Source organism: Erinaceus europaeus, chromosome 18 (assembly GCF_950295315.1).
Source record: "Erinaceus europaeus chromosome 18, mEriEur2.1, whole genome shotgun sequence".
Taxonomy (NCBI): domain Eukaryota; kingdom Metazoa; phylum Chordata; class Mammalia; order Eulipotyphla; family Erinaceidae; genus Erinaceus; species Erinaceus europaeus.
The window spans coordinates 74,096,890-74,123,249 of NC_080179.1; the positions used below are offsets into that span (position 1 = coordinate 74,096,890).

The following is a 26,360-nucleotide window of genomic DNA, read 5'->3' on the forward strand; positions in this document are numbered from 1 at the left end:
AGCCATGGATTTACTTAGTGCTAGCATTAAGCCCCCGTGATGACCCTGTTGGGAGAAAAAAAATTACTAATGGGAGTCAGGCGGTAGCGCAGCGGGTTAAGCGCACATGGTGCAAAGCACAGGGACCGGCTTCAGGATCCTGGTTCGGGCCCCCGGCTCCCCACCTGCAGGGGAGTCGCTTCCCAGGCGGTGAAGCAGGTCTGCAGGTGTCTTTCTCTCCCCCTCTCTGTCTTCCCCTCCTCTCTCCATTTCTCTCTGTCCTATCCAACAACGACGACAACAATAACAACAGTAACTACAACAATAAAGCAACAAGGGCAACAAAGGGAATAAATAAATAGATAAATATTGAAAAAAATTACTAATAATGAGAGAGAAAAAATGAACCAGAGCATTAATTTGGCATATGTGAGGCTGGGGCTTGTACATGAGGCTATACTACCTCCTGGGGCATACCACACAAACACATCAAGTTGAAAAAAGATAGCTGTCTTTACTCAGAAGATGAAGATGCCCCTACCATTTTTATCTCTACATTGACAAGTTTGCTTAATTACCTTAAACCCAGGACTCATTTTTTGCTTATTCTGTTACTGCTTTTTAGAGATAGACAAAGAGGTTCCTTAGTTGACTTTCTTTCCCTCTCGTTTCTCTTGTTAATGCTTCACATGACATCTAAAGAGATAAGAGGCCAGTTAGTGTCAACACTGACTTTCTGGAGTTTACAAAGAAAACCAGTTCTCTTCTAACTTCCTCACAATTGAAATCTCAGATTTCTAGTCTTTCTCTCTTAAAAATGTCTAGCCTTTATTAAATGGGTAACTGTTTTTTTTAAAGCATATTTTGAAAACTTAATACATAGTAGCAATTAACTGTGGTCTAAAAATAAAGTAGTAACTGAACTCTTAATTATATTTTCCTTAGAAATGAATAAACAGACAGGCTTCTAATGTGAAAGAGTAAATAAAATATGAATTTTGTTTGTTATAAGACTTAAGTGTTAACAAACAGCAATACAGTTCCCATGTGTTAGCATAAGACAATGAGAGAAAGGTTTAGTTGTTTAGTATTCTGTTCTTGAGCATGCTGAGGGCACTGCTGTTTGTTACACTCTTCACATGGTTTGGTAGTAGCTGGGGAAAACTGTGTTAAGTGCAAGTGCTTTAACCCAAGCCACACTCCTCTGCTCCAGCTACCAGGAGTCAGTACTGTTGAACTTACCACATTTGAGTCGGTACCACGGAGCTCAGCGCTGTATCAGTAGGCCCGGTAACACTGAGTAAATGCCATTCATATGTTCTTTCCTGGCCCTGTAGGTCTTTATAGTTGATCCTGCTCATGAGACCACAGCAGAGCTGATTAACACGGCTGAGATGTTCCTCAGTAACCACATACCACTGAGGTAACATGGGGGCTGATCTGAAGGTGTTTGTGTTTTAGCTGAGCTTTCATTTGTCATCTGGAATTTTAGTATGGTAGTAGGATAATTATTGTTGAGGGTTGTTAATAGCAGTTTTCTCTTTCACTCAGTATAAAACCAGCATCTTTTGAGGCAAAGACCTTCATTCTCAAAGCTGATCACTATTGAGTTGTGAACAGTTTACGTAAAAATGTTTTGTGGATCAGCTTGCGTCCCAGTGAAAAGAGCTTTCTATTGGGAACTGTTCACAACAAAAGCCTATTAATGGGGCTGGGCAGTGGTGCACCCAGTTTAGCACATAGAGTACAATGCAAGGACCTGTGCAAAGCCCTGGGGTTGAGGCCCTGCTCCCCACCTGCTGGCAGGATGCTTCACAGTTGTCTTTCTTTCTCTCTCCCTCTCTATCTCCCCTCCCCTCTCAGTTTCCTTCTGTCCTATCGAATAAAAATAATGGAGGAAAATTTCTTTAACAAGTAATATTGTGCATTCTATACCTAGATCTAATGTAAATGCTATGCCACTTTCTCACCTTCTCGGCAAAAATATCTTGTGTACTTTCAGGAAAATATTTGATCATGTGCTAGGTAGTGTCCTGTTGATATAAAAGTATTTTTTTGAGAAATGAAATATTATGGACTGAGAAGAACAAAGATTTTACAGAAAAGTTGAGTTTTATAAAGTTAGATCATCTCCAGGCTCACATATTGAGAACTATGCTGGTTAACAGAGTGAAGGATAAAGAATTTTGGTGGTTAGGTGTGATCCAGTCTTTTTTTTTTTTTTTTTTTTTCCTCCCGGGTTATTGCTGGGCTCGGTGCCTGCACCATAAATCCACCACTCCTGGAGGCCTTTTTTTCCCCCCTTTTGTTGCCCTTGTTGTTGTAGCCTCGTTGTGGTTATTATTATTACCATTGTTGATGTTGTTCGTTGTTGGATAGGACAGAGAGAAATGGAGAGAGGAGGGGAAGACAGAGAGGGGGAGAGAAAGACAGACACCTGCAGACCTGCTTCACTGCCTGTGAAGCGACTCCCCTGCAGGTGGGGAGCCGGGGTCTCCAACCGGGATCCTTCTGCCGGTCCCTGCGCTTTGCGCCACGTGCGCTTAACCCGCTGCGCTACCACCTGACCCCCACTGCGCTACCGCCTGACCCCCATGATCCAATCTTTTTAAAAAATATTTATTTATATTTTATTTACCAGATCACTAATCAGCTCTGCCTTATGGTGTTGCAGGGGATTGAGCCTGGAACTTTGGACCCTCAGGCATGAGAGTTTCTTTGCGTAATCAATATGCTATCTACTCCTGCCCTTAAAAAAAAAATTATTAGTGGTTTATAAAATTGCAAAGTACAAGCTCCACACTGTACTTACCATACTTTTATAATTAATTGTGTGTGTGTGTGTGTGTGTGTGTGTGTATGAAATCTTCATAATCTTATGTCATAAACCAACAATAAGAAAACAAGGGTTGGCCAAATAGCTCACTTGGACAGTGCTGCCTTGCTATGCATGTGACGTGCGTCTGAGCCCAGCTCTCGCTGCACCAGAGAAACTTTGGTGGTGCTGCTTTTCTTCCCTTGCTCTCCTTTTCTGTCTCTTTCTGAAAAAGTCAGCCCAAAGCAGTGAAGCCCCAGATATGACCAGAAACCAAGCAAAACAAAATCTCTCTCTCCCTCTCTCTCTCTCTCTCTCTCTCTCTCTCTCTCTCTCTCTCCAACATCAGAGCGCTGCTGAGTTTTGGCTGTGGTGGTACATGGGATTGATTGAGCCTGGAACTTTGGATCCTCATGCATGAGAGTCTGTTTGCAGAACCCTTTCCTGTCAGCCTTCAAAATCTCCACCTAGAACTTTAGCAAGACCTTTCTTAGTAGTAAAAGCCTCACTTCATGGTGTGTGAACAGCTTCCTCTGAGAGCTAAAAAGTCTGAGCTGCTTTGGGAACCCACCTTTTTCTTAACTGATGAATGCTTTGGCTCACCATATTAGGAACAAGATGGGGAATGTGTGTTTGCAGTAGGGGATAGTTTTTTTTCTCTGCTGGCTACAATTAGGATGCCATTCCTTTCATGTGGTTTGCTTTCGGAGATTCGTTTCTTTTTTCTTTTCTTTTTGCCTCTTCTCCCCCAGGATTGGCTTTATCTTTGTGGTTAATGACTCTGAAGATGTGGATGTGATGCAGGATCCTGGAGTGGCCATCCTGAGAGCTTACAATTATGTCGCCCAAGAAGTGGATGATTACCATGCCTTCCAGACACTGACAAGTGTAGGTTTGCATTCAAAGATTCTCTGTTAAGTGAAGGAGTAATAACTCTTAATACTTGTGCTTTATAACTCACCAGTTGCTTTCCCATATTGATCCATTGACTGTAGTAATCAATAGCTTGCTTGGTTTCATAGGGTCCCGTGCATACCATTTCTAAGTTTTTCGTGTAACAATACAACCCCCAATAGGACCTCTGTCATCCTTCTTGGACCTGTATCTCTCCCACCCCCCAGAGTCTTTTACTTTGGTACAGTACGCCAATTCTAGTTGAGGTTCTACTTGTGTTTTCTCTTCTGATCTTGTTTTTCAACTTCTGACTCCTCATTCTTTTGTAATGACTTTCTTTTTTACCAGAGTATTGCTCAGCTAGCTCTGTTTTCTTATGATGGTGCTGGGAATTGAACCTCTGGCCTTTGGTGCCTTGGATTTGAATGGCTTTTTCTAAGTTTTTAAAGTTTTTTTTTTTTTTTAATATTGCAGAATTGCATGTCGCCAGGGGTTTGAATCCACACCATTCCCACCACCAGAGGTCTGAATCTTCACTCTCCCCACTGCAGTCCACACTGCTCCCCTAAAGTTTTAGTGGGCCAACCATCTTTTCTATAACTATCTGTCCATAGTTGAATGGCTTTCCCATAATAACCATTGTGCTATCTCCTCAGCCCTTCTTTCTGTTGTTTTGTATAGTGTTCAGAAACCCATTTCTTTATTTATTGCCCCCAGGGTTATTGCTGGGGCTCGGTGCCTGCACTGCGAATCCCCTGCTCCTGGCTGCCATCTTTTTTCCTTTCCATTGTTACTGTTGCTGTTACTGGATAGGACAGAGAAATGGAGAGAGGAGGGGAAGGCAGGGGGAGAGGAAGACAAGACGCCACTTATGAAGTGACCCGCACTGCAGGTGGGAAGCCGGGGGCTTAAACTGGGATCCTTTGTCAGTCCTTGAGGTTCGCGCTATGTGTGCTTAACCTGGTGTGCTACCGCCCGGCCCCCTAAAGCCCCATTTCTTAAGGCCCCCTTAGCCCCATGTGTGTGAAGGAGAAGATAAGATGAGTTTTAGTTTCTCTCTAGTGCAAATGAAAAATGATAGTTACTAAAAAAATAATACGCTTGTCAATTTAAACTCTGTACCTCCCCTCCCTAGTCCTGCACCTTTCATTAGTTATTATAGCCTTATAGGTGTTTAGTTGTACATATTTACATCCAGTTTTATTACTTAGCTTGCTTGCATTTTAAAAAGACGGATTGTGTTGTATATTCTTGGTAACTTACCTTAAACACCATGGGCATCTGTTCTTACTTTGAGTATTACTCGTTCGTATTTAGATTTGGGGGAAATGAAAACATGCATTTTTGCATTTGGGACTTTATGTGTGAGTTCAGTGATCGGGACATTAAGAATATGTCGTTTTGTGGTTGGGTGGTGGCACACCTGGTAGAGCGCACACATTACCATGCATAGGGACCGGGGCCAACTCCTAAGTCCCGACTACAGGGAGGAAGCTTCCCACATGGTGGAGCAGTGCTGCGGGTGTCTGTCTGTCTGTCTGTCTGTCTGTCTCTTTCTCCTCATCTTTTTCTGTCTCACCCTCTGTCAAAAGAAAGCAAAGGAAAATCATGGAGCACAAAATACTGATAAAAGTGATAAAATCTTTCAAAGGAATATGTGACTTCTGACATAAAAAGGCTTCTTCAGGAGGTATATAAAAGGGAGAGTTGCTAACATATTCCATTTTACCTTTTAAGAAAATTAGTGTTTTCCTATTGTATTTACTGTTGAATGTAAAACATTAATTCCCCAGTAAAGAGATTAAAAATAAAAAAGAAAATTAGTGTTTTCTTTTTTTTTTTATTACTTTAGTTGAGTTTGTTTTTTTCTTCATTCAAAAATTCTAGAAGGTGCTCTGAAATCTGGATTTGACAGTATAGCTGGTTACCTGTTTTTTTCTTCCTTCAGATCTACAACAAAGTGAGGACTGGTGACAAAGTGAAAGTCGAGCACGTGGTCAGTGTGCTGGAGAAGAAATACCCGTATGTGGAGGTCAATAGCATCTTGGGGATGGATTCCGCTTACGATCAGAATCGAAAGGTAAAAACTCTCCGGCATTTCTCATTGGGCTGCAGCGCTACCTATTTTTCCTTTGTGCAGCTGTTGTTAAATGATGATGATGCTTAAAGTAGTTAGGTGTATAGCATTAAAAATATAGAAACAGATCACTTTTCTGTAGTTTACTTTCCAGTGTCATGATGACGGTGATCTTTACCTGATACATTAACCGTGATAGTGAAAACCACATTCTTTTTCATGGTATAGTGGTGATTGACACATATTATGAGTGAAGTCGGACACAGGAAATGATGTATGCTTTCCAGGATGTGGTGTGTAGCCTTAAGGCTCTGTGTTCCAGCCCCCGGCTCCCCACCTGCAGGAGGGTCACTTCACAAGCGGTGAAGCAGGTCTGCAGGTGTCTTTGTTTTCCCCTCTCTGTCTTCCCTTCCTCTCTTGATTTTCCTCTGTCCTATCCAGCAATAATAACAGCAATGGCAACAGTGACAGTAACAACAAGGGAAACAAAATGGGTAAAGTGGCCTCCAGGAGCAGTGGATTCCTAGTGCAGGCGCCGAGCCCCAGCGATAACCTTGGAGGCAAAAAGATTCATCGTGTAAGAGAGAGGTTGATGTACAGATTCACATGAGCTTGAGGGAAAGAGAGAAGCCTAGTAGTGTTCTGCTACGAGTTGTAGTAGGGAGCATTTCTGTCCTGAGTGTTTTTTTGAAGGGCTTGAAAAAGATAGGTACTGTGTTCTTAAAAGTTTTTACTTAAGAGTTTTAGATCTAATTAGGTATGCTGGTAGGTGACTGATGTTCGTTATCAGATTGAGATATTTTTTCTCTATGTGTCCTCTGTAAAGGTTACATATGATTAAATTTTGCTATCTTCAAATATATCAGTCACAGATGTGACTTAAGCCAGAATGTGTTAAAGAACTGCTTTTTATATCTTGAGCAGTGTTATGGTCCTGATTTTGAGGCAGTAGTCTTGGTGTGTTGTGGTTGATATTTGAGGGGAATTGTGCCTTTGTTGTCAATTGGGGGAAGTGTCTGTCTCAGATACATATGCCTTTTTTTTTAACCTTTTTTTAAAATCTTTGTTTTTTTATTGTTTTAGTGTTGTAGTTATTATTGTTGTTCTTACTGATGTCGATGTTGTTGGATAGGATAGAGAGAAATGGAGAGAGGAGGGGAAGACAGAGGGGGAGAGAAAGACAGACACCTGCAGACCTGCTTCACCGCCTGTGAAGCGACTCCCCTGCAGGTGGGGAGCCGGGGGGGGGGGGGGGGGCTCGAACAGGGATCCTTCCACCGGTCCTTGCGCTTTGCGCCCCCTGCGTTTAACCCGCTGCGCCACCGCCCGGCTCCGATACATTTGCCTTTTTTGCTCTGGCAGTCTCCTGAAGAAGTATTGGACTTATTATGTTGCAGGGTTGTTTCTGAGCACTGTTTTCTAACCAGTCTTGTTTTATTTCCTGTGGCTGTGATTTTTATTTTATTTGTGTTTATTTTTAGAATACTGCTTAGCTCTGGCTTATGGAAGGGCTGGGATTGAACCTGGGACCTTTGGAACTTCAGGCATGAACGGCTTTTTGCCCAACCACTGTACTTTCTCCCCAGCCCTAAGTGTGATTACTTTGTTAGTGATTTGGAGCCTTTAAAAGCTACAGTTGGGGGAGCTGGGTGGTGGCGCAGCAGGTTAAGCGCACGTGTCGCAAAGCGCAAGGACCTGGGTAAGAATCCCGGCTCCCCACCTGCCGGGGAGTCGCTTCACAGGCGGTGAAGCAGGTCTGCAGGTGTCTGTCTTTCTCTCCCCCTCTCTGTCTTCCCCTCCTCTCTCCATTTCTCTCTGTCCTATCCAACGACAGCAATAACAACAACAATAATAACGACGATAAACAACAAGTGCAACAAAAGGGGAAAAAATTAAGAAAAAATAACAACTTACAGTTGGATAGAAGTATTTCACCTTGGGCTACCTACCCAGGAGTACTCTATTTATGGCAGGTTTTGTTGTATTATCCTCTAGTGCACTTTCTATCCCCCCATCCTCCCTCCCTCCCTTCCCTTTTTTTCTTTCTTGAAATAGACCACAAATTTGAAGCTTCCTTCAGTGTGGTGGGGGCTGGGCTCACACCCAGGTTCACACACATAACAAAGCAGTGCTCTATTCAACTGAGCTATTTCACCAGTCCTCTTATGTTGTCCTTTATGGTAGCTTCTAGTTGGCTTTTAAATGGAAATTAATTTCAAGTGCTTAGTACCAGCCTATAGTTTAGTAGCTGATGTAGGGGCGGTGCAGATAGACTGTTTCTGTTATTTCAGAAAGTTTTCTGTTGGGCAGTCCAGGCCATAACAGATGCAGCTGCTTAAAATCGCCCCACTTCTACCTCAAGACCACTTACTTCCTAACTTGCATGATTTGCAAAAGCTCAGCGGTTGAGTGTCAGATGTATATTTGATGTTGGTAGCATGCAGGTACCAGGACGTTGTTATTATACTTTTAATTATAGAGATTTCTTTATTTGTTTCTTGATAGATATATTTTCTTATTGGCTTATGAAATTAAAGGGTTTCAGGAATATTGTTTCACAACTTGCTGTACAAAGTTTCTGTGCCCTTCCATCTGTCCACCCTGAATCTCCACCCCTTAATTAAAAAAAAAAGTGTGTGTGTATACACACACACACACACACACACACACCACACACACACACGTATACATATATAAAGGCATCAGCTTTTAAAAATATTTTTATTTATTGGATAGAGACAGAGAAATTGATTAAGGATGGGGGAAATAGAGAGAGAGAAGAGAGACACTTGCAGCACTGCTTCACCACTTTTGAAGATTACCCTCTGCAGGTGGGAACTAGGGACCTGAACTAGTGTCCTTGGTCTTTGTACATTGTAGCCCATGAACTTTACCAAGTGTGCTAATTCCCTTCCTTCCCCTCCCCCTCCCTCTCCCCTCCCCTCCCATACACGTTGCTTGGAGGGAATATATGTAGAAAAATGCCCTTTGTTTCACTTGTCTTATGAAGGACAAAAATGTACTCTCTGTGGTTCCCTGCCCCACAGGATGCAAAGGGCTACTATGAGCAGACTGGAGTCGGGCCGCTGCCGGTCGTCCTGTTTAATGGCATGCCTCTTGAAAAGGAGCAGCTTGATCCTGATGAGTTGGAAACCATCACAATGCACAAGATTCTGGAGACCACAAGTTTTTTCCAGAGAGCAGTGTACTTGGTGAGTAGCTTTTCAGGGCAAATTATCAGAGAGAATTGTTGGCTTGCTGTTTTCTAGTCTCTGTCATAGGCCTTAAGATCGTCCAAGTATCACCACTTACTTGCAGACCCCCAGAAAACACTGCTAAATGAAAATATGCAGGAGTCCTTCTGTGCATTATGCTTGAAACAGTTAATTCTGAGACTTTTGAAATGTTGCAGTGGATAAAATGTTAGAACCTCAAGGGTGAGGTCCCGAGTTTGATCCCTGGAATCGCATGCTCTGGTTCCCTCCCTCTCTCCCTCCTTCCCTCTTCTCCACCTCATTCTAGGTAGGGCTCTGGAGAGGTGAGATTCCAGGGTACATTAGTGAAGTCGTCTGCTCAGGAAAGTCAGGCTAGAATTACAGCAGCATCTGCAGCTTGGTAGCTGAAAGGTAAGATATAAAGCAGAAAAAAATGATTAATGAACAGGAACTAAAAAGTCGGAATAGAGCAGATGAGATCAGGGAATTTAGGGTGGAAAGAAGTGAGGAAGTCTTATTTTAAATATGTTCCTAGGGGCCTATGACTTTCTTAGTTTTTGCTTGAGTTAAATAGCTAAAATGGAGACAAAAATACTGTCTGGGAAGATGGTGTCAGAGTTGAGAATAGGGCCTAGAAAGTTGGGTCACGGCAGAGAGTAGCTCTGAATGTTGAAGAAAATTTACGAGTAATATTAACTGTTTACCCCATTCACCTGACCCAGGGCCCGTATATATTTATGTTTAGCACAGGAACCTGGTTAACCTCTAAGTCCCCATGAGTCTGAGCTCACAGTCCATGGTCACAGCTGGGAACATTGTAAACTGCGCTCCTGTCTGGATCCGTCTTCCTCGAGTGGCAGAGTAGGGCGACCCAGCCTCCCTTCAGAGAGTGGGGCCGTCCCTGCCATTGCTGCCTTATAGGGAGGGCACGTTTGTAAAGTGACCCACAAGAGGGCTTGTGCTGACATTTGTGTTGGTGGAGAAAGGGATGTACTCGAGGTCTAGACCTGTCATCTCTTTGAGAATGCAAGGATTCCCTAACTAGGGCCCCAGATCATGGGGTGGTCTGGCATCGACCACAAAAAGGCGACTATTTAGTAAGATAGTCTCTTGCCTATATCCAGCTTTTGTAGTTCTTCTTCGTCTTTTTAATCTTTATTTATTTATTGGATAAATAGCCAGAAATTGAGAGGGAAGGGGTGAGAGAGGAGAGAGAGTGAGAGTGAGAGAGAGAGAGAGAGAGAGAGATACCTGCAGCACTGCTTCATCACTTGTGAAGCTTTCCCCTTGCAGGTGTAGACTGGGGACTTGAACCTAGGTCCTTACACATTGTAGTGTGCGTGCTCAACCAGGTGCACCACCACCCGGCCCCTGTAGTTCTTTCTTTATCTGAGAAGCTTAGACTTGCTACCAGTTGCCAGAGCAGTGAGCACCATCTTTTTGTATGCACCCAGGATTAGGTTTATGGGGTCTGCCTTTTTTGGACCTTTCTACTAGATTGCCAAGCTTATTTGTTTTAAGTCTGATTGGTTAGAGGATTTGTAATGCCTTCTTTAGACCTTTCTACTGGGATCCCAGGCTTATTAGGTCTAAGTCTAATCATGAAGGGTCATTAAACACGTTTTCTTTGAGTTATATAATCGCCGCTTGCTTATGGATACTTGTACGCCTGTGCCCAGTAACCCTCAACTTTAGCCTGCATCTTGTATCTGTAAGTTTGTTAGATAATGCGCCGTCTGAAATGGAACTGGTCGCACCACGTGCTAGAAAAGACGCCACCAGATTAAGAGGAGTCGGGAGGCTAGCGTCTCAGGCTTGGTGCGCCTGTGACAGTCTGCAGTGACGCGCCACGAGCGGCGTAACACGGCCTGGCAGCACTGGCGGCACTGGTTCAGTCTCACTCCTACAGATAAATAGATGCTTTTTCATTTCTTAATGTCTTAAAATATTTTATTGATTTCTCCCCCCCCCATTGTTGTGGTTATTATTATTGTTGTTATTGATGTCATTGTTGTTGGATAGGACAGAGAGAAATGGAGAGGGGAGAGGGAGAGAAAGTAGATATGCTGTATATATGAAATTATATGTGTGCCTTTTGTGAATGATTTATTTCTTGTATTTGAATATGTGTTGATGGACAATTGGTCTGTGTATGCCTTGTGACTATTGTGAATAACACTGCCATGAACTGCAGTGTATAATGTCTGTTCAGATTTCTGCTTTCAACTTTTTTGAGACACCCAAACATAGAATTTCTTTGTCACATGGTAAGTCTATATTTAACGTTTCGAGGAGCCACCAAAGCTGATTTTCTGTAGCAGCTGTAGCAGCCCGTACCAATTTACATTTCCACTAAGAAATGTACTGAAACTCCAGTTTCTCCCCATTAGCTGTAGCACCTGTTAGTCCCATTATTCTGAATATAGCTGTTCCAGCTGACACCTCGCGGGGCTTTTGATTTCTGCTTCCTAGTGGCTTGTAGCGCTGATCATCTTGTCACACATGTATTATTCATTTGCGTGTCTTCTTTGTCAGCTCAGGTCCTTTGTGTATATATTGATTCGGTTGGTTCCTTTTGCTGTAGTTTAGGAATACCTTATATATTTATAATATATTTTACATATATATATATATATATATATATATATATATATATATATATATATATTAGTTCCATATCACATATATGATTCTCAGATGTTTTCTGCCATTCTGTCAGTTATCTTTTCACTGTTGCTTTGCTTGATAACTAGATAATAAGTAGAAAGGCAGAAGAAGGGAGTGAAAGAGGTAACAGCACCAAAGCTTCTTCTAAAGGTTGAGATTGGGGCTGGTGGTCGTGCACCTGGTTGAGGTCACATGTTACAACGTGCAAGGACCGGGGTTTGAGCCCCTGCTCCCCACCTGCAGGAGGAAAGCTTTCCGAGTGCTGAAGTAGGGTTGCAGGTGTCTCTCTGTCTCTCTCCCTCTCTATCACCCTCTTGATTTCTGGCTGTCTCTATCCAATAAATAAAGACAATAAAAAATTAAAAAACGAAGGTTGAGCTTTTAGAGTTTTGGGTCTAGTATCCAAGTCTTTGGTCCATTTTGATCTGATGTTGGTGCATGCTATGGGTGGTGGTCTGGTGTTGTTTTTCTGTGCATGAATGTCCAGTTTGCCCAGCACTATTTGTTTAGGGAAGCTTTTTATTCCTCATTGAATAGTTTTGACCCTTTTGTTACATATTAGGTAGCCGTATGTGCATGAGCTCATATCTGGTTTCTTGATTCTGTTCCACTGGCCTAGCTGACCTGTTTTTATTGCGCTACGACCTCGCATAGACTCTGAAGGCATAAGCACCAGTGTGACCTAACCTGTGGGTAGAACTTGAGAGACAGGGACAGACAGGGAAAGTACACAGGAACCCTGGACTGGGGGTGGTTACTGCATCAAGGCGAGGTACTCGGGGAGGGAGCCGAAGGGGAGGGTAGGGTGGTTTGGGGTCCTAAGCTGGGAGGGGGTATGAATGTCTTCCAGGGCAGAAATTGCACCTGTGCCTAGACACCTGTGGTGTAAACCAGTTACTCCCCACCCCATCCCCCAGGAACATGGAAGAAAGTCTCCTTCAGGGCAGCGAGGGCAGGTCGCCTTACACCTGGGTCGCACACATGACGGAGCAGAGAGGGCAGGTCGCCTTACACCTGGGTCGCACACATGACGGGGCAGAGAGGGCAGGTCGCCTTACACCTGGGTCGCACACATGACGGGGCGGCGAGGGCAGGTCTCCTTACACCTGGGTCGCACACATGACGGGGCGGCGAGGGCAGGTCTCCTTACACCTGGGCCGCACACATGACGGGGCAGTGCACTATCCAAGTGAACTATTCTGCTGCCCTCCCCCTTTTAACCTTTTTATCCTCCCTTTTTTAATTTGTTCATATTATGAAAGAGAGAGACAAACAGAAAACAGCACCACTGCTCTAGCATATGTGGTACTAGGGACTGAACCAGCGGCCACATGCCTGCCTGCCATTCCTGTCGTCCATTGTGCTGTCCCCTGCTCTCTTGTTCCTCTGTGTGGTGCTGGGGCTTGACTTAGGTCAAGTCCAAGGTAAGGTGTATGCTCTGTACAGTGAGGTATGTTTCAGCTCCTAGTTGAAATCTTTTAGGCTTGACTGTTTATGTCCTTCACACTTCTTTCCCTGGAAAATCATTTTTAAATGACTTTGCATGAAGTATTTTGAGTATAGAAAGCTTGCAAGTTTCATGAAACACAGCTATTTCTATAATATGAGAGGCATGGAAAAGAAGGATTTCTCCACTATTGTGGGCAAAGAATAAATAAATAAGCAGAAGTAGGAGGAGAATTCATGACAAATGATTTCCTGTTTATGTAATAGTATCCCTGAAAATGTTAGGGCACTGCAGTCTCTGAGATTGAAAAAAGTTGGGTTCGTTTTTATTATAAAGTGTAGTAACTGCTTAGTAGAAGGCATCTGACTTTTTTAAAAATTTTTTATTTTTTTAATATTTATTTTATTTATTCCTTTTTGTTGCCCTTGTTGTTTTTTTATTGTTGTAGTTATTATTGTTGTTGTCGTTGTTGGATAGGACAGAGAGAAATGGAGAGAAGTGGGGAAGACAGAGAGGAGGAGAGAAAGACAGACACCTGCAGACCTGCTTCACCGTCTGTGAAGCGACTCCCCTGCAGGTGGGGAGCCGGGGTTCGAACCGGGATCCTTATGCCGGTCCTTGTGCTTTGCGCCACCTGCGCTTAACCCGCTGCGCTACAGCCCGACTCCCTTTTTTTTTTTTTTTTTTTTTTTTTGCTTACAGGACGATTGCTGGGGCTCGGTGTCAGCACTATAAACCCATGGCTCCTGGAGGCCTTTTCCCCCACCCCCATTTTATCGGCTAGGATGGAGAGAAATTGAGAGAGATGGGGAAGATAGGGAGACAGAACAATAGACAATAGACACCTGCAGACCTGCTTCACTGCTTGTGAAGTGTCCCCCCAGCAGGTGGGGAGCCGGGCCCCTAACCCAGATCCTTGTGCTTAGCACTGTGTGCGCTTAACTGGGTGTGCCGTCGCCTGCCCCCCACTGTCCTCTTTAGAAAGAAGTTAAGTGTGAGTCATTCTCAGCATGGACTGCTGCCTCTGTTAACCTGCAGAGCTTGTTATCTCCTGGGAAACAGTGGTGTGTGGAGAGATCAAGCAGACGTGGCCTTGCACACTTGGTATTTCTCATTAGCTACATGACTGAGTCATTTAGCCTGTCTGTGCGTGAGCTTCCTCTTCTGTTAAATGAATGTCGGTAATACCTGCCTCACACTGTTGAGTGGTGTTGCACATAGTGCTGTGTTTGACAGTGGTCTGTAATACGCTGACTTCAGTTTTTGACTGTTATCAGCTACTAAGATTCTCTATAGAGTTAATTTTTTGTTCCTAATAAATTACAGTTGTTCAGTTTTGTTTACTGTCCACTCCTACCCTGATTCTTCACCCCCTTTTTTGTAGGGTGAACTGTCCAATGATCAGGATGTAGTGGAGTATATCATGAACCAGCCAAACGTCGTTCCACGAATCAATTCTAGGATTTTGACAGCTGATCGAGAATACCTGGATTTAACGGCAACTAGTAAGGAGCATTTCAGAGACAACTTTGGGCTTTTTTCTTCGCACTTTAAAATCTTGACATTTACTAGACTGTAAGCTTCAGAAGATAACCTAAGACTGTGCCACAGCTTTATGTGTAAACTCATCGCACTTTAGCCCCCCGCTCCTTTTTGTTCTTTTTCCGGAGCACTACTCAGCTCTGGCTTACAGTGCGAGCTGGGACTTTAGAGTCTCAGTCATGAGAGTCTCTTTGCATAACCACTAAGCTATCTCAAATGACCTTCATTTTCTTAATAGGAGTTTTTTTTTTTTAAATAAATTTTATTTATTTATTATTGGATAGAGACAGAACTTGAGAAGGGAGGAGGAGGTAGAGAGGGAGAGAGACAGAGGCAAACCTGCAGCCCTGCTTCACCCCTTGCGATGCTTTCCCCCTGCAAGTGGGGATCAGGGACTTGAACCCACATCTTTGTGTACTGTAAGTTGTGTGCTCACCAGGTTCACCACCACCTGGCCCCCAAAAGGAGTTTTTTTTTTTCAAGTTTGTAAGTATGTGTTTTAAAAGAAGATAAAATCTTTATAGGTAAATCCTGGTTAAAAACTACTTGAAAATATTCAACGCCATTTAATGTTCAACCAAACCGGTGTCAGATAATAAAAAATGGTCTTTTACTGCTGACGTTCTTACTGTCATAGGGGAACCTGGGTCACAAGCTTGATGAGCAGGTGCATTAACCCAGGTGAACTCTCTTGGCAGGCCCACTTTCTGCTTCTGTGTACCTCAGTTGATGATGGATGTTTGTATTATTTCTACAAGACCAGCTTTTTAGTGCTGCATATGTCAGGCACAGGCCACTTTATTTCTTCTCCTTTCTTTGAGACCAAACAATTAAAACTGCTCAAAACAATTAAAAGTGTTTACTAATGAGTGAGAGAGCGAGAACCAGAGCACTGCTCTGGCACACGCAATGCTACCCCTCCATTCTCTTATTAGGACAGGGAGGAGCTTGCTCTGGGCGGACTCTGGCAGGGAGAATGGCGTGAAGGGAACTCTTCGGAGAATGTTCGCTAGTTGAAAAGTGATAGGAGTGGGAATAGAGTAAATATAAGCCTCCTGACTGGCCGGTACATGGAAATTCAGTGAGATGAGTGGCTTTTGATTCATTTTTAAAAAATGGATATGAAAAAGCATTCTTGAGTGTTCTTATAAATCTGGTTTTATAGTGAAATCAGATCACCAATTGAATATTATTATTAGGTTGAATTTAGTGATACTACTTATAACCCAATTTCAACTTTTTTTCCTTGACAGATAACTTTTTTGTGGATGATTATGCAAGATTCACTGTTTTGGATTCCCAAGACAAGACTGCGGCTGTCGCCAACAGTATGAGCTATCTGTCAAAGAAAGGTAGTGCACATTAGTCTTGCTGTGATGGCAATAGGTTTTGGTTTTATAACTAATTACAAAAACAATTTAGAATTAAAAAAATAATAATTTCATTTATTATTTCTTAAAATTACTTGTATATAGAAACCATGATTTAACATTATCTCTGTGGCCTTGGGTTAATTTTTAAAATTTATTTATTTATTTATTTATTTATTTATTTATTTATTTATATTGATTTATTTATTCTCTTCTGTTGCCCTTGTTGTTCTGTTGTAGTTATTACTGTTGTTGTTGGATAGGACAGAGAGAAATGGAGAGGAGAGGGGGAGAGAAAGACAGACGCCTGCAGACCTGCTTCACTACCTGTGAAGTGACTCCCCTGCAGGTGGTGAGCTGGAGGCTTGAACTGGGATCCTTACGCCGGTCCTTGCGCTTTGTGCCACCTGTGCTTAACCCACTGCGCTGCCACCGGACTCCCAATTTTATTTATTTTCCCTTTTGTTGCTCTTGTTATTATTTTTTTTGAACTCTTGTTATTTTTTTATTGTTGTAGTTATTATTATTTTTTAATATTTATTTCCTTTTGTTGCCCTTGCTGTTTTACTGTTGTAGTCATTACTGATGTTGTTGTTGGATAGGACAGAGAGAAATGGAGAGAGGAGGGGAAGACAGAGAAGGGGAGAGAAAGACAGACACCTGCAGATCTGCTCCTCCGCTTGTGAAGCGACTTCCCTGCAGGTGGGGATCGGGGGCTCGGACTGGGGTCCTTACCTGGTCCTTGTGCTTTGCGCCACCTGTGCTTAACCCGCTGCGCGATAGCCCGACTCCCTTTTGTTGTAGTTACTATTGTTGTTACTGTGTCATCATTGTTAGATAGGACAGAGAGAAATGGAGAGAGGAGGGGAGGACAGAGAGAAATGGAGAGAGAAGGGGAAGACAGAGAGGGGGAGAGAAAGACAGACACCTGCAGACCTGCTTCAGTGCCTGTGAAGCGACTCCCCTGCAGGTGGGGAGCTGGGGGCTTGAACCAGGGATCCTTATGTTGGTCCTTGCATTTTGTACCACATTTGCTTACCTCACTGTGCTTCCACCCAACTCCCTGGGTTAATTTTTGATTGTCTATAAGGTAGACTTGGTTCTAAAAATTTCTGTTTAATCTGATTTTTTACGGAATATTGGTTAAGTTAAAATTGTTTAAAATGCTATCCATTTCTTCCTCTTTGAAAGTTATTATTGTTGTTATTTTAACTAAAGCACTGCTCATATCTGCCTTATAATGTGCTGAGATTTGAAGCTGGGACTTTGGAGGCTTAGGCATAAAGTTTTTTTGTATAAGCATTATGTTGTTCCCTTGCTGTCTTTTCTAGTCATTGGCATCTTCTTCTTCCCCCCTTTCTTTTTTCTTTTTCCCCTTCTTTTCCTCTTTTTTTTTTTTTTTTAATTTTTATATGTTATTTTCCCTTTTGTTGCCCTTGTTTTTTATTTTTTTTTATTGTTGTGGTTATTGTTGTTGTTATTGATGTCATTGTTGGACAGGACAGAGAGAAATGGAGAGAGGAGGGGAAGACAGAGAGGAGGAGAGAAAGACAGACACCTGCAGACCTGCTTCACTGCCTGTGAAGCGACTCCCCTGCAGGTGGGGAGCCGGGGGCTCGAACCAGGATCCTTATGCCGGTCCTTGTGCTTTGCGCCACCTGTGCTTAACCCGCTGCGCCACCGCCCGACTCCCCCTTCTTTTCCTCTAACATGTTGCTGGGTTCTCCCACATACATGGTTCTACCACTGCTGGGCTGACAATTTTTATTTTTCTCATTTTGCTAGCAAGTCAGAGAAAAAACAAACCAAACCAAAGGGGGAAGGAGAGACGCCACAACACTGCTTTGCTGTGTGGTGCTGGGGCTTGAACTCAGGGCCCAGTCCTTTGCTGGGTGATCTGTCTTGCAACCCCTAAAATGCTGGTCTTTCGGTGGCAGACAGATGCTTTCCCCTCTGGTCTTATCTCTTACCCTTCTATCAGTAAAACACTGACTGCCACTTAAGGCGGGTTTCCATTTCCATCATGGTCTTTTCTCAGTGAGAACTTCTCACTGTTTCTCAGTGAGAACCATATATGTAAGTTGCTCCATTTACCTTCTCACTTTTGTTCTGGGGGTTGGAAGACTATATAACATCCTGAAAAACACATAGATCATGTTAAGGATCATTTAGATTGTTGATTCTCATAGTAGGCATTGATTATAGAAATGACAATTTCTTTTCTTCTCCTTTTTCCCCTTTCTTTATACTTTTGGTCCAGGAATGTCCTCCAAGGAAATCTATGGTAACTTCAAACTTAATGTTTTATTCCTTTCACTGATGCATTTATATGGTTTTAGGCATTGCTGTAGTTTAAAAATTTTTAATTTATTGGGGTGTTTCTGGAACCTGTGGGTTACAGTGGATAACTTATCAATGCACACAAATTGTGTGTGTGTGTGTGTGTGTGTGTGTGTACACACACACATATATATGTTTAGAAAGAATCATCAAAAGTTCTTATAACACTAACCACTCTTTAATGACTCTTACACTTCACATGTTATCAGATGGCCAAACCATAGTCGAATTAATCAGTGCATGCTCCTAGTTTATAATTAAGCCACAGGGAAAATCGCCTTGTTATTTTAGTATAGATATTTACTACTTTTTGCTTTGTGTCTTAAACCTGTTGTTTTCTTACTTTTTGCATGTTTTTTTGCATTTCTTAAAAATTATATGTCCTAACACTATTGAGATATAAAATGTGCTTTCTTACTCTCCAGCTAAGAATGTTGTCTTTGTTTTTCTATAGATGATTCTTTCATTAGGCCAGTAACTTTTTGGATCGTGGGAGATTTTGATAGCCCTTCTGGAAGACAATTGTTATACGATGCTATTAAGCATCAGGCAAGTATCTACAAATTCATTGTTTTTTTTTGTTTGAAGGTGTAAGTGGTCTTTTTTTTTTTTTTTTTTTTTTAAAAAGGTAATTATTGAGGAGAGAGAGAACCACAGTGTCACTGTGGCATATGTGAAGCCAGAGATCAAACTTAGAACCTTACACTCACAAATCCAGTGCGTTAGCCTCTGAGTCACCTCCCGGGCCATTCTGTCCACCTGTCCTCATGGGCATCTGTGTATTGATGTTACTGTTTGAGTCAGGAGCTAAGATTCTTATCTTCTTAGTGCTTGAAGGAAGTGAGCATTATTGCTTCAGAGAGGGGAGACTACAACATTCTAGCTTTATTTAAGGCTATACATTCTCTTTACACACATTATTCTCTCCACCTGTTTACGTGCACATTACTCGGGTTCAAGTCCCTGATCCCCACCTACAGGGAGAAAGCTTCATGAATGGTGAAGCGGTACTACAGGTGTCTCTATCTCTCTATCTTCCCCTTCCCACTCGGTTTCTCTCTGTCCGTATCCAATAATAAATAACCAAACAAACAACACACACTTTATTTTTAAAAGACATCACAGAACTGCTCAACTCTGGCACCTGATGGTTCTAAGCATTGAATTTGTGACCTCTTGGACCTCAGGTCCCTAAGTCTGACACACTGCCACTGTTCTGTCTCCCCAGCACATGGGAGTGAATGACTTTAGAGAGGGATAAGCCCTTCAGCAGGTTTTTATTAATGAGCATATCTGTGCTTGCTACAGAGGTGATGCAGACATCACACTGCACTTTACCTGGGGGGTTGCGTATAGAACAGCCGCCATGCAGGCTTGCTAGTGTGAGCGCAGAGAGACCCAGGCATGCAGAGCGTGCACAGAGCTGGTCTTAAGGGTTGGCCAGAGGTGCACTGGGTAAAACACACACATTCCTATGTAAGGGGGCCTGGGTTCAGGTCCCCAGCCCCCACTTGCAGGGGGGGAGTGGGAACTTCAGGACTAGTGGAACAATGCTGTAGGTATCTCCTTATCTTTAAACACATCATTTTTCATTATCTCTCGCTCTCTCTCTCTCTTCTTATATCTTAATTATTTATTATTGGATCCAGACCAGGAGAGATTGAGAGGGTAAGGGGAGATAAAGAGCCAGAGAGACACCTGCAGCTCTACTTCACCACTCGTTAAGCTTTCCCCCTACAGGTGGGAGGGAACCAGGGACTTGAATCCAGGTCCTTGCGTATTATAATGTGTGCGTTTAACCAGGTATGCACCACCACCTGGCGCCACCCCCGCCCCCCATCTCTGTCAGGAAAGAAAAAGCCACCAGGAGTAATGGAGTTATCCTGTGGACATTGTGCCCCAGCAGTAACTCTGGTGGCAAAAAAGTAAATAAGTCTGAAAGATGAGTAGCACGTTAATAGTAGCAAGTGGTGGACGGTTGAGATGAATTGACTCTTATAGACAGTGTCATTGTCGGGTAAGAAGTTACGGTTCCTCTTTCGGAGCAGTTTCAGATGGGACCTTCACCCATGTCTTTTTAATTCCGTCTTTGTTCTCTCATTGATCATGTCACAGGAAGGCTGACTGAAGTAGCAGCATACCCATCTGAATTTACTAGAGTATTGTGTGCGTTTGTTTTTCTTTTTTTTTTCTTTTTTTTTCTTTTTCTTTTCCTCCAGGGTTATTGCTGGGCTCGGTGCCTGCACCATGAATCCACCGCTCCTGGAGGCCATTTTTCCCCCTTTTTGTTGCCCTAGTTGTTGCAGCCTCGTTGCGGTTATTATTGCCATTGTTGACGTTGCTTTGTTGTTGGATAGGACAGAGAGAAATGGAGAGAGGAGGGGAAGACAGAGAGAGGGGGAGAGAAAGATAGACACCTGCAGACCTGCTTCACCGCCCGTGAAGCGACTCCCCTGCAGGTGGGGAGCCGGGGGCTTGAACCGGGATCCTTACGCCGGTCCCTGCGCATTGTGCCATGTGCGCTTAACCCACTGCGCCACCGCCCGAACCCCTGTTTTTCTTTTTTAAAAAATCTTTTGTTGGGAAAATTAGTGGTTTACAGTCGACAGTAACTATGGTTGCTGGCACATGTGTACACTGTCAGTTTTCTGCACCAGGACCTGAACCTCCCTCCCCCGAACCCTTTACTTTGGTGGACTACATCAAACCCAGTCCAACTTATGTTGTCTGTTTCCCCTTCCTCTTCTTGTTTGTCAACTTTTGTCTGTGAGTGAGATCATCCCATATTCATCCTTCTCTTTCTGGTTTATCTCACTTAGAATGATCCCTTTAAGCTCCACCCAGGATGAAGTGAAAAAGTAGAATTCATCATTTTTCACAGCTGAGTAGTATTGCATTGTATCTGCTGACCACAGCTTTTGCTTTGTGTCGAGTGTCCTTCCTGTCTGAGGGCACAAACTGGAATCTGTGATCAGTTCAAAGGGAAGTGGGATAGTCATAGTGGTGAGGAAGGATAGATATTCCTATAAGATACTTTAACTCACACTAGGAGGGATTTTCAAAATATTTTAAATTGAAGTAAGATACAAGCTTCAGAAGAAATACAGGGGTCACAAGATGCAGTGTCATTGATAGAACACACCCATGTGATTAGCACTTAGTTCAAAATAGTCATCCAGTTCCTGAAAGATCCCGTACACACCCAAATCGTAGATTTCTCAGCGTGTGTGTGTGTGTGTGTGTGTGTGTGTGTGTGTGCACGCGCGCTTCATTTTATCTGTGCATAAGCTTATCATATGTATTTTATGCTTGGCTTCTTTACTCAGAATTTCTAAGATTTCTAAGTAGTGGCGGTTAGTTTTCTCCCCCATTTTTGAGTGCAGTGCCGCGGGATGAACCCAGGGCTTCGTGCATATGTAACACCAAAGAGCTGCCTCCCTCGCCCAAGTGTCATTCTGTGTTTCTGGGGGAGAGGTGTTGACAGTGGCGTGGGGAGCCACCGCAGAGGGGAGAAAGCAAAGCACCAGTGCCGTGTATGGAGTAGCTCCGGTGCTGCCCATGGTGGCCTCGCGCTCGCGCTGCTGGAGGGTCAGATAAGGCATGCGCCTCACCTGCTGAGCTGTCTCGGAGCACACTCTCTTCCAGGATGTAGTGTTGTGCAGCTTTGTCTCAAAGCTTTTTTGATTGGTCCATTTGACAGTGATTACTTACGGTTTGGGGTTACTTTGAAGGATGCTGCAGGGAGTCGGGCGATAGCACAGCAGGTACTTAAGCGCACGTTGTGCAACGCTCAAGGACCGGCATAAGGATCCCGGTTCGAGCCCCTGGCTCCCCACCTGCAGGGGAGTCGCTTCCCAGGCGGTGAAGCAGGTCTGCAGGTGTCTGTCTTTCTCTCCCCCTCTCTGTCTTCCCCTCCTTTGTCCATTTCTCTCTGTCCTGTCCAACAACGACGACATCAATAACAACAGCAATAATTGGGAGTCGGGCGGTGGCGCAGTGGGTTAAGTGCACGTGGTGCAAAGCGCAGGGACCGGCGTAAGGATCCCGGTTCGAGCCCCCGGCTCCCCACCTGCAGGGGAGTCGCTTCGCGGGCGGTGAAGCAGGTCTGCAGGTGTCTATCTTTCCCCCTCTCTCTCTGTCTTCCCCTCCTCTCTCCATTTCTCTCTGTCCTATGCAACAACAAAGCAATGTCAACAATGGCAATAATAACTGCAATGAGGCTGCAACAACTAGGGCAACAAAAAGGGGGAAAAATGGCCTCCAGGAGCGGTGGATTCCTGGTGCAGGCACCGAGCCCAGCAATAACCCTGGAGGGAAAAAAACAAAAACCAGCAATAATAACTACAACAACAATAAAAAACAAGAGCAGCCAAAGGGAAAACTAAATAAATAAATAAATGTTAAATTAAAAAAGTGCTGCTATGAATATTCTTGTCTGTTTTAAAATCTAATTTAATTTTTGGTTTTATGGGTCACAGATACTATCTATGTAAATTTTGTTTTTTGATCCAGGGAGAGAGGACTTTCTATTAGGAATCTTGGAAAGGCCACGTAAACTAAGAAGGGTTTGAACAGGTTGGGATTTAAAGGAAATACAGATGGACTGTAGTTAGGGTTCACCTAACCAGTGTGAGGCATGACATGTATTAGAAGATCATGAAATGGGTTGGGAAAGTACAGAATCACATATCTGATGGTTTGTAATGGATGTTGTCTTTCTGCAGAGAGTAAGAAGTCAAGCTGGGAAGGGTGGGCTGGCGGCCAAGTTCTGTAAGGGTTAGAATGCTTCGTCGTAGCATCTTCTGTTCTCTGTCTAAGGAGACTTCTGAAGACTTTGAAAGAGGCATTTACTACTGATGAAATTCCAAACACCTGCCATCTAACTCTTTTTTCCCACTCTTAAAAAATAGAAATCCAGTAACAATGTGCGAATAGGCATGATCAATAATCCCAGTGAAGATATAAGCTATGAGACCACGCGGGTCTCTAGAGCAATCTGGGCTGCTCTCCAGACTCAGACCTCCAACTCTGCCAAGAACTTCATCACAAAAATGGCCAAGGAGGAGACAGCAGAGGCCTTGGCTGCTGGAACTGATGTTAGAGAGTTCTCCGTTGGGGTGAGTCTCCGTCACTGGCTCTCATGAGCTGGTGTTTCTTGTTTATGATGAGAATTTGTGATTTTACTTCAAGTCTCAGAAGGTTTTTCTTTTTTAATTTGGATGAGTTTTTTCAAGAAGTAATAACTGCCACGTTCCTGTTATTACTATAAACTTGTTTAGTATCAAGATGTGCATGACAAATGGTTGTGTATGTATATTTATGTATGCTTTGTATAGTTTTAGAAAGATAGCCAGTATTTGATTTGTCCATAAAGCAGAAGGTAGATTTAAGCTCACTTATGAATTAAAGTTTTATCTGTTCTTGATGTTTCAAATATAAACCCATGTTTATTCATTTGTATGTTACTTTTTGACTAAGTGCTTTGTAGTTTTAAAATTATCACTATTTTTTTTTTTTTTTTTGAATTGCCACCAGGGTTATTGCTGGGGCTCAGTGCCAGCACAAATTCCATTTTTCCTTTTTATTTTCCCACCTGCAGACCTCTTCACCTCTTGTGAAGTGTCCCTCCTGCAGATGGCAAGCAGGGACTTGAGTCTGGGTCTTTGCATGTGGTAACATGTGCACTTAACTGCGCGTGCCACTGCCTGGCCCACTAGTTTTAAAATTATTTTGTTATTGTTATTACTGGGGCTTGGTGCCTGCATGACAGACAAATCCACCACTCCCGGTGGCCCTTCTTTCCTCCCTTCCTCCCTCCCTTCCTCCCTTCCATCCTTCCTTCCTTCCTTCCTTCCTTCCTTCCTTTTCTCTTCTCTCTTTCTCTTTTTTCCCTTTTTTTATTTGATAGGACAGAGAAAAATTGAGAGGGGATGGGTAAGTAGAGAGGGAGAGCTACAGAGAGACACCTGCAGTAATTACCCCACTGTAGGTGGGGAGCAAGATCTCGAGTTCAAGTCTTATGCATGGTAACATGTGCTTATGAGGACTACCACTGCTCAGCCCCCTTGTAGTTTTAAAATTTTTTATAAAACCATGATTATAGTTTGACATTTCAGTTAGAAAAGATCCTCACTTGAAATTAGGTAAATTTTAAATTATAGTGTACAGGTCTCATGAAGGTTCACTTACCAGTTGAACAAGCTACATAATGATTTTATGTAGCTTAATGATTTTTTTATAATCAATAATGATTTTATTGATTATAAAAAGAAATAAAGGTTTTTTGATAAGGGAGGAGATTAGAATGGAAGCTTGAGCCATGATAGTGTTAAGTACTAAAATTAGTTCTCACATTCCACCAAAAGGACATTTCATAGTCTGATCATTATGCTTAATTCGTTTTTATGTCTGTCTTAGTAACAATGACTTTTCCTTAATAACAATTACCTTCCTAGGGCATGGATTTCAGTCTTTTTAAAGAGGTCTTTGAATCTCCCAAAATGGATTTCCTTTTGTCTCATGCCATCTACTGCAGGGATGTCCTGAAGCTGAAGAAGGGACAGAGGGCAGTGGTCAGCAATGGACGGGTGAGGATCTTGTCCTGAGGCAAGCTTGGCTTCCCGTTAGATCAGTGAACAGTCTTGGCAGCACTCTCCTCTGAAGCTAGTACACTCTGCAGACAGAGCCACTCTTTTGCCAAAGGTGACTAGGGCTTCATGCAGTGCCGATGATAACTTCTGCTCCATTATCACGAAGTGTGCTCATTTCGACATATTTGGGCCTTGTGTGGCACCTCCTCATTGTTTGGTTTTGTCCTGGCATTGGGTGAGGCGATGAGAGTACAGTGGCTCTGAGAACTGCACATGTCCAGTGTGGAACCTTTTTATAGTCTGTGCAGTGTGTGTTAATATAATTGGCTTAGACCTAGAATAGTTCATCAGTATCTGCAGTCCCTGAACCGACACTCTGATGAACACATCAAACCTTGAACTCATAGTAGTACTTAGGGAAGATTTCTGACATCTACATGTCTGTGTTGCCTTTGTTATTTACATTCAGTCAGAATTAATGAAAATTATATTGTTATTTTATTTCAGAGTTTACTATAAAAAATTTGTGACACAAGCCTGCACTCTGTAGTTGGTACAGAATAAAATAATTGAGTTGATAAATAGAGGTTTTGTTTTTTACTTTTCCCACTGGTTGTGTGTAGACATTTGTATGTCTCAGGCCTTTAGAGTGACTTGGTTTTTAAGCGAGCCTGAGGACAAGAGGGCTCCTGGGCAGCTTGCTGAGTCCAGCCACCCTCCCTCCAGTGCTGATCACCTGCTGTCGCTCACAGATTATTGGGCCACTGGAGGATAATGAACTCTTTAATCAAGACGACTTCCATCTCCTGGAAAATGTCATCGTAAAAACATCTGGACAGAAAATCAAGTCTCATATTCAACAGCTTCGGGTAGAAGAGGATATGTACGTTTTGTAATATGTAGTGAACATTAATTAGCTTTCTTCTTAGGGGCTGTCTTTGCTGAGTTTCCCTTATGTTCCATAGTCCAAGCTGCTTTGCTCCAGTTTTATAATATAAAAACGGTCTTCAGGCGGTCATTTATGTTTTTGTTGTAGCAGCTTAGTTTATTTTGTAGTCAGCTGCTCAGAGAGCTGAATTAGCTTTGTCTTTTTATTATCTTTTATTTTGATTTTATTGTAGAAAATTTAAAACATGAAAGAAGGTGAGTGTGTATATTAACAGAATATATAAGTCAGTGCCTTCCTTTGTTACCTATTTGATTCCTTTTTAAAAATGTGTGTGTGTGTGTGTGTGTGTGTGTGTGTGTGTGTGTGTGTGTGTGTATGTATGTATGTATGTATGTATTAGAAAGGGAGAGAACCAGAGCGTCACTCTGGCATATTCGATGCTGGGGATCAAATGCTTGATGTGAAAATCGTCGTCTTCTTTTTTCTTAATCTTTGTTTATTAGATAGAGATAGCCCGAAATTGAGAGGGAAGGGG

General features: G+C 42.9%; 1 protein-coding gene across 1 annotated transcript in view; it reads left to right on the forward strand.

Annotated features, from left to right (window-relative positions):
* Positions 1 to 26,360, forward strand: part of UGGT1 (UDP-glucose glycoprotein glucosyltransferase 1) — a 105,296-nt gene that overhangs the window by 45,764 nt on the left and 33,172 nt on the right. Inside the window, exons 15-25 of the mRNA XM_060178169.1 lie at positions 1,317 to 1,402; positions 3,547 to 3,682; positions 5,637 to 5,768; positions 8,813 to 8,977; positions 14,479 to 14,599; positions 15,890 to 15,988; positions 18,267 to 18,290; positions 18,801 to 18,895; positions 23,257 to 23,463; positions 24,802 to 24,933; positions 25,689 to 25,819. Of these exons, the coding sequence (XP_060034152.1) occupies positions 1,317 to 1,402; positions 3,547 to 3,682; positions 5,637 to 5,768; positions 8,813 to 8,977; positions 14,479 to 14,599; positions 15,890 to 15,988; positions 18,267 to 18,290; positions 18,801 to 18,895; positions 23,257 to 23,463; positions 24,802 to 24,933; positions 25,689 to 25,819 (1,328 nt within the window). The remainder of the gene's footprint in view (positions 1 to 1,316; positions 1,403 to 3,546; positions 3,683 to 5,636; positions 5,769 to 8,812; positions 8,978 to 14,478; positions 14,600 to 15,889; positions 15,989 to 18,266; positions 18,291 to 18,800; positions 18,896 to 23,256; positions 23,464 to 24,801; positions 24,934 to 25,688; positions 25,820 to 26,360) is intronic.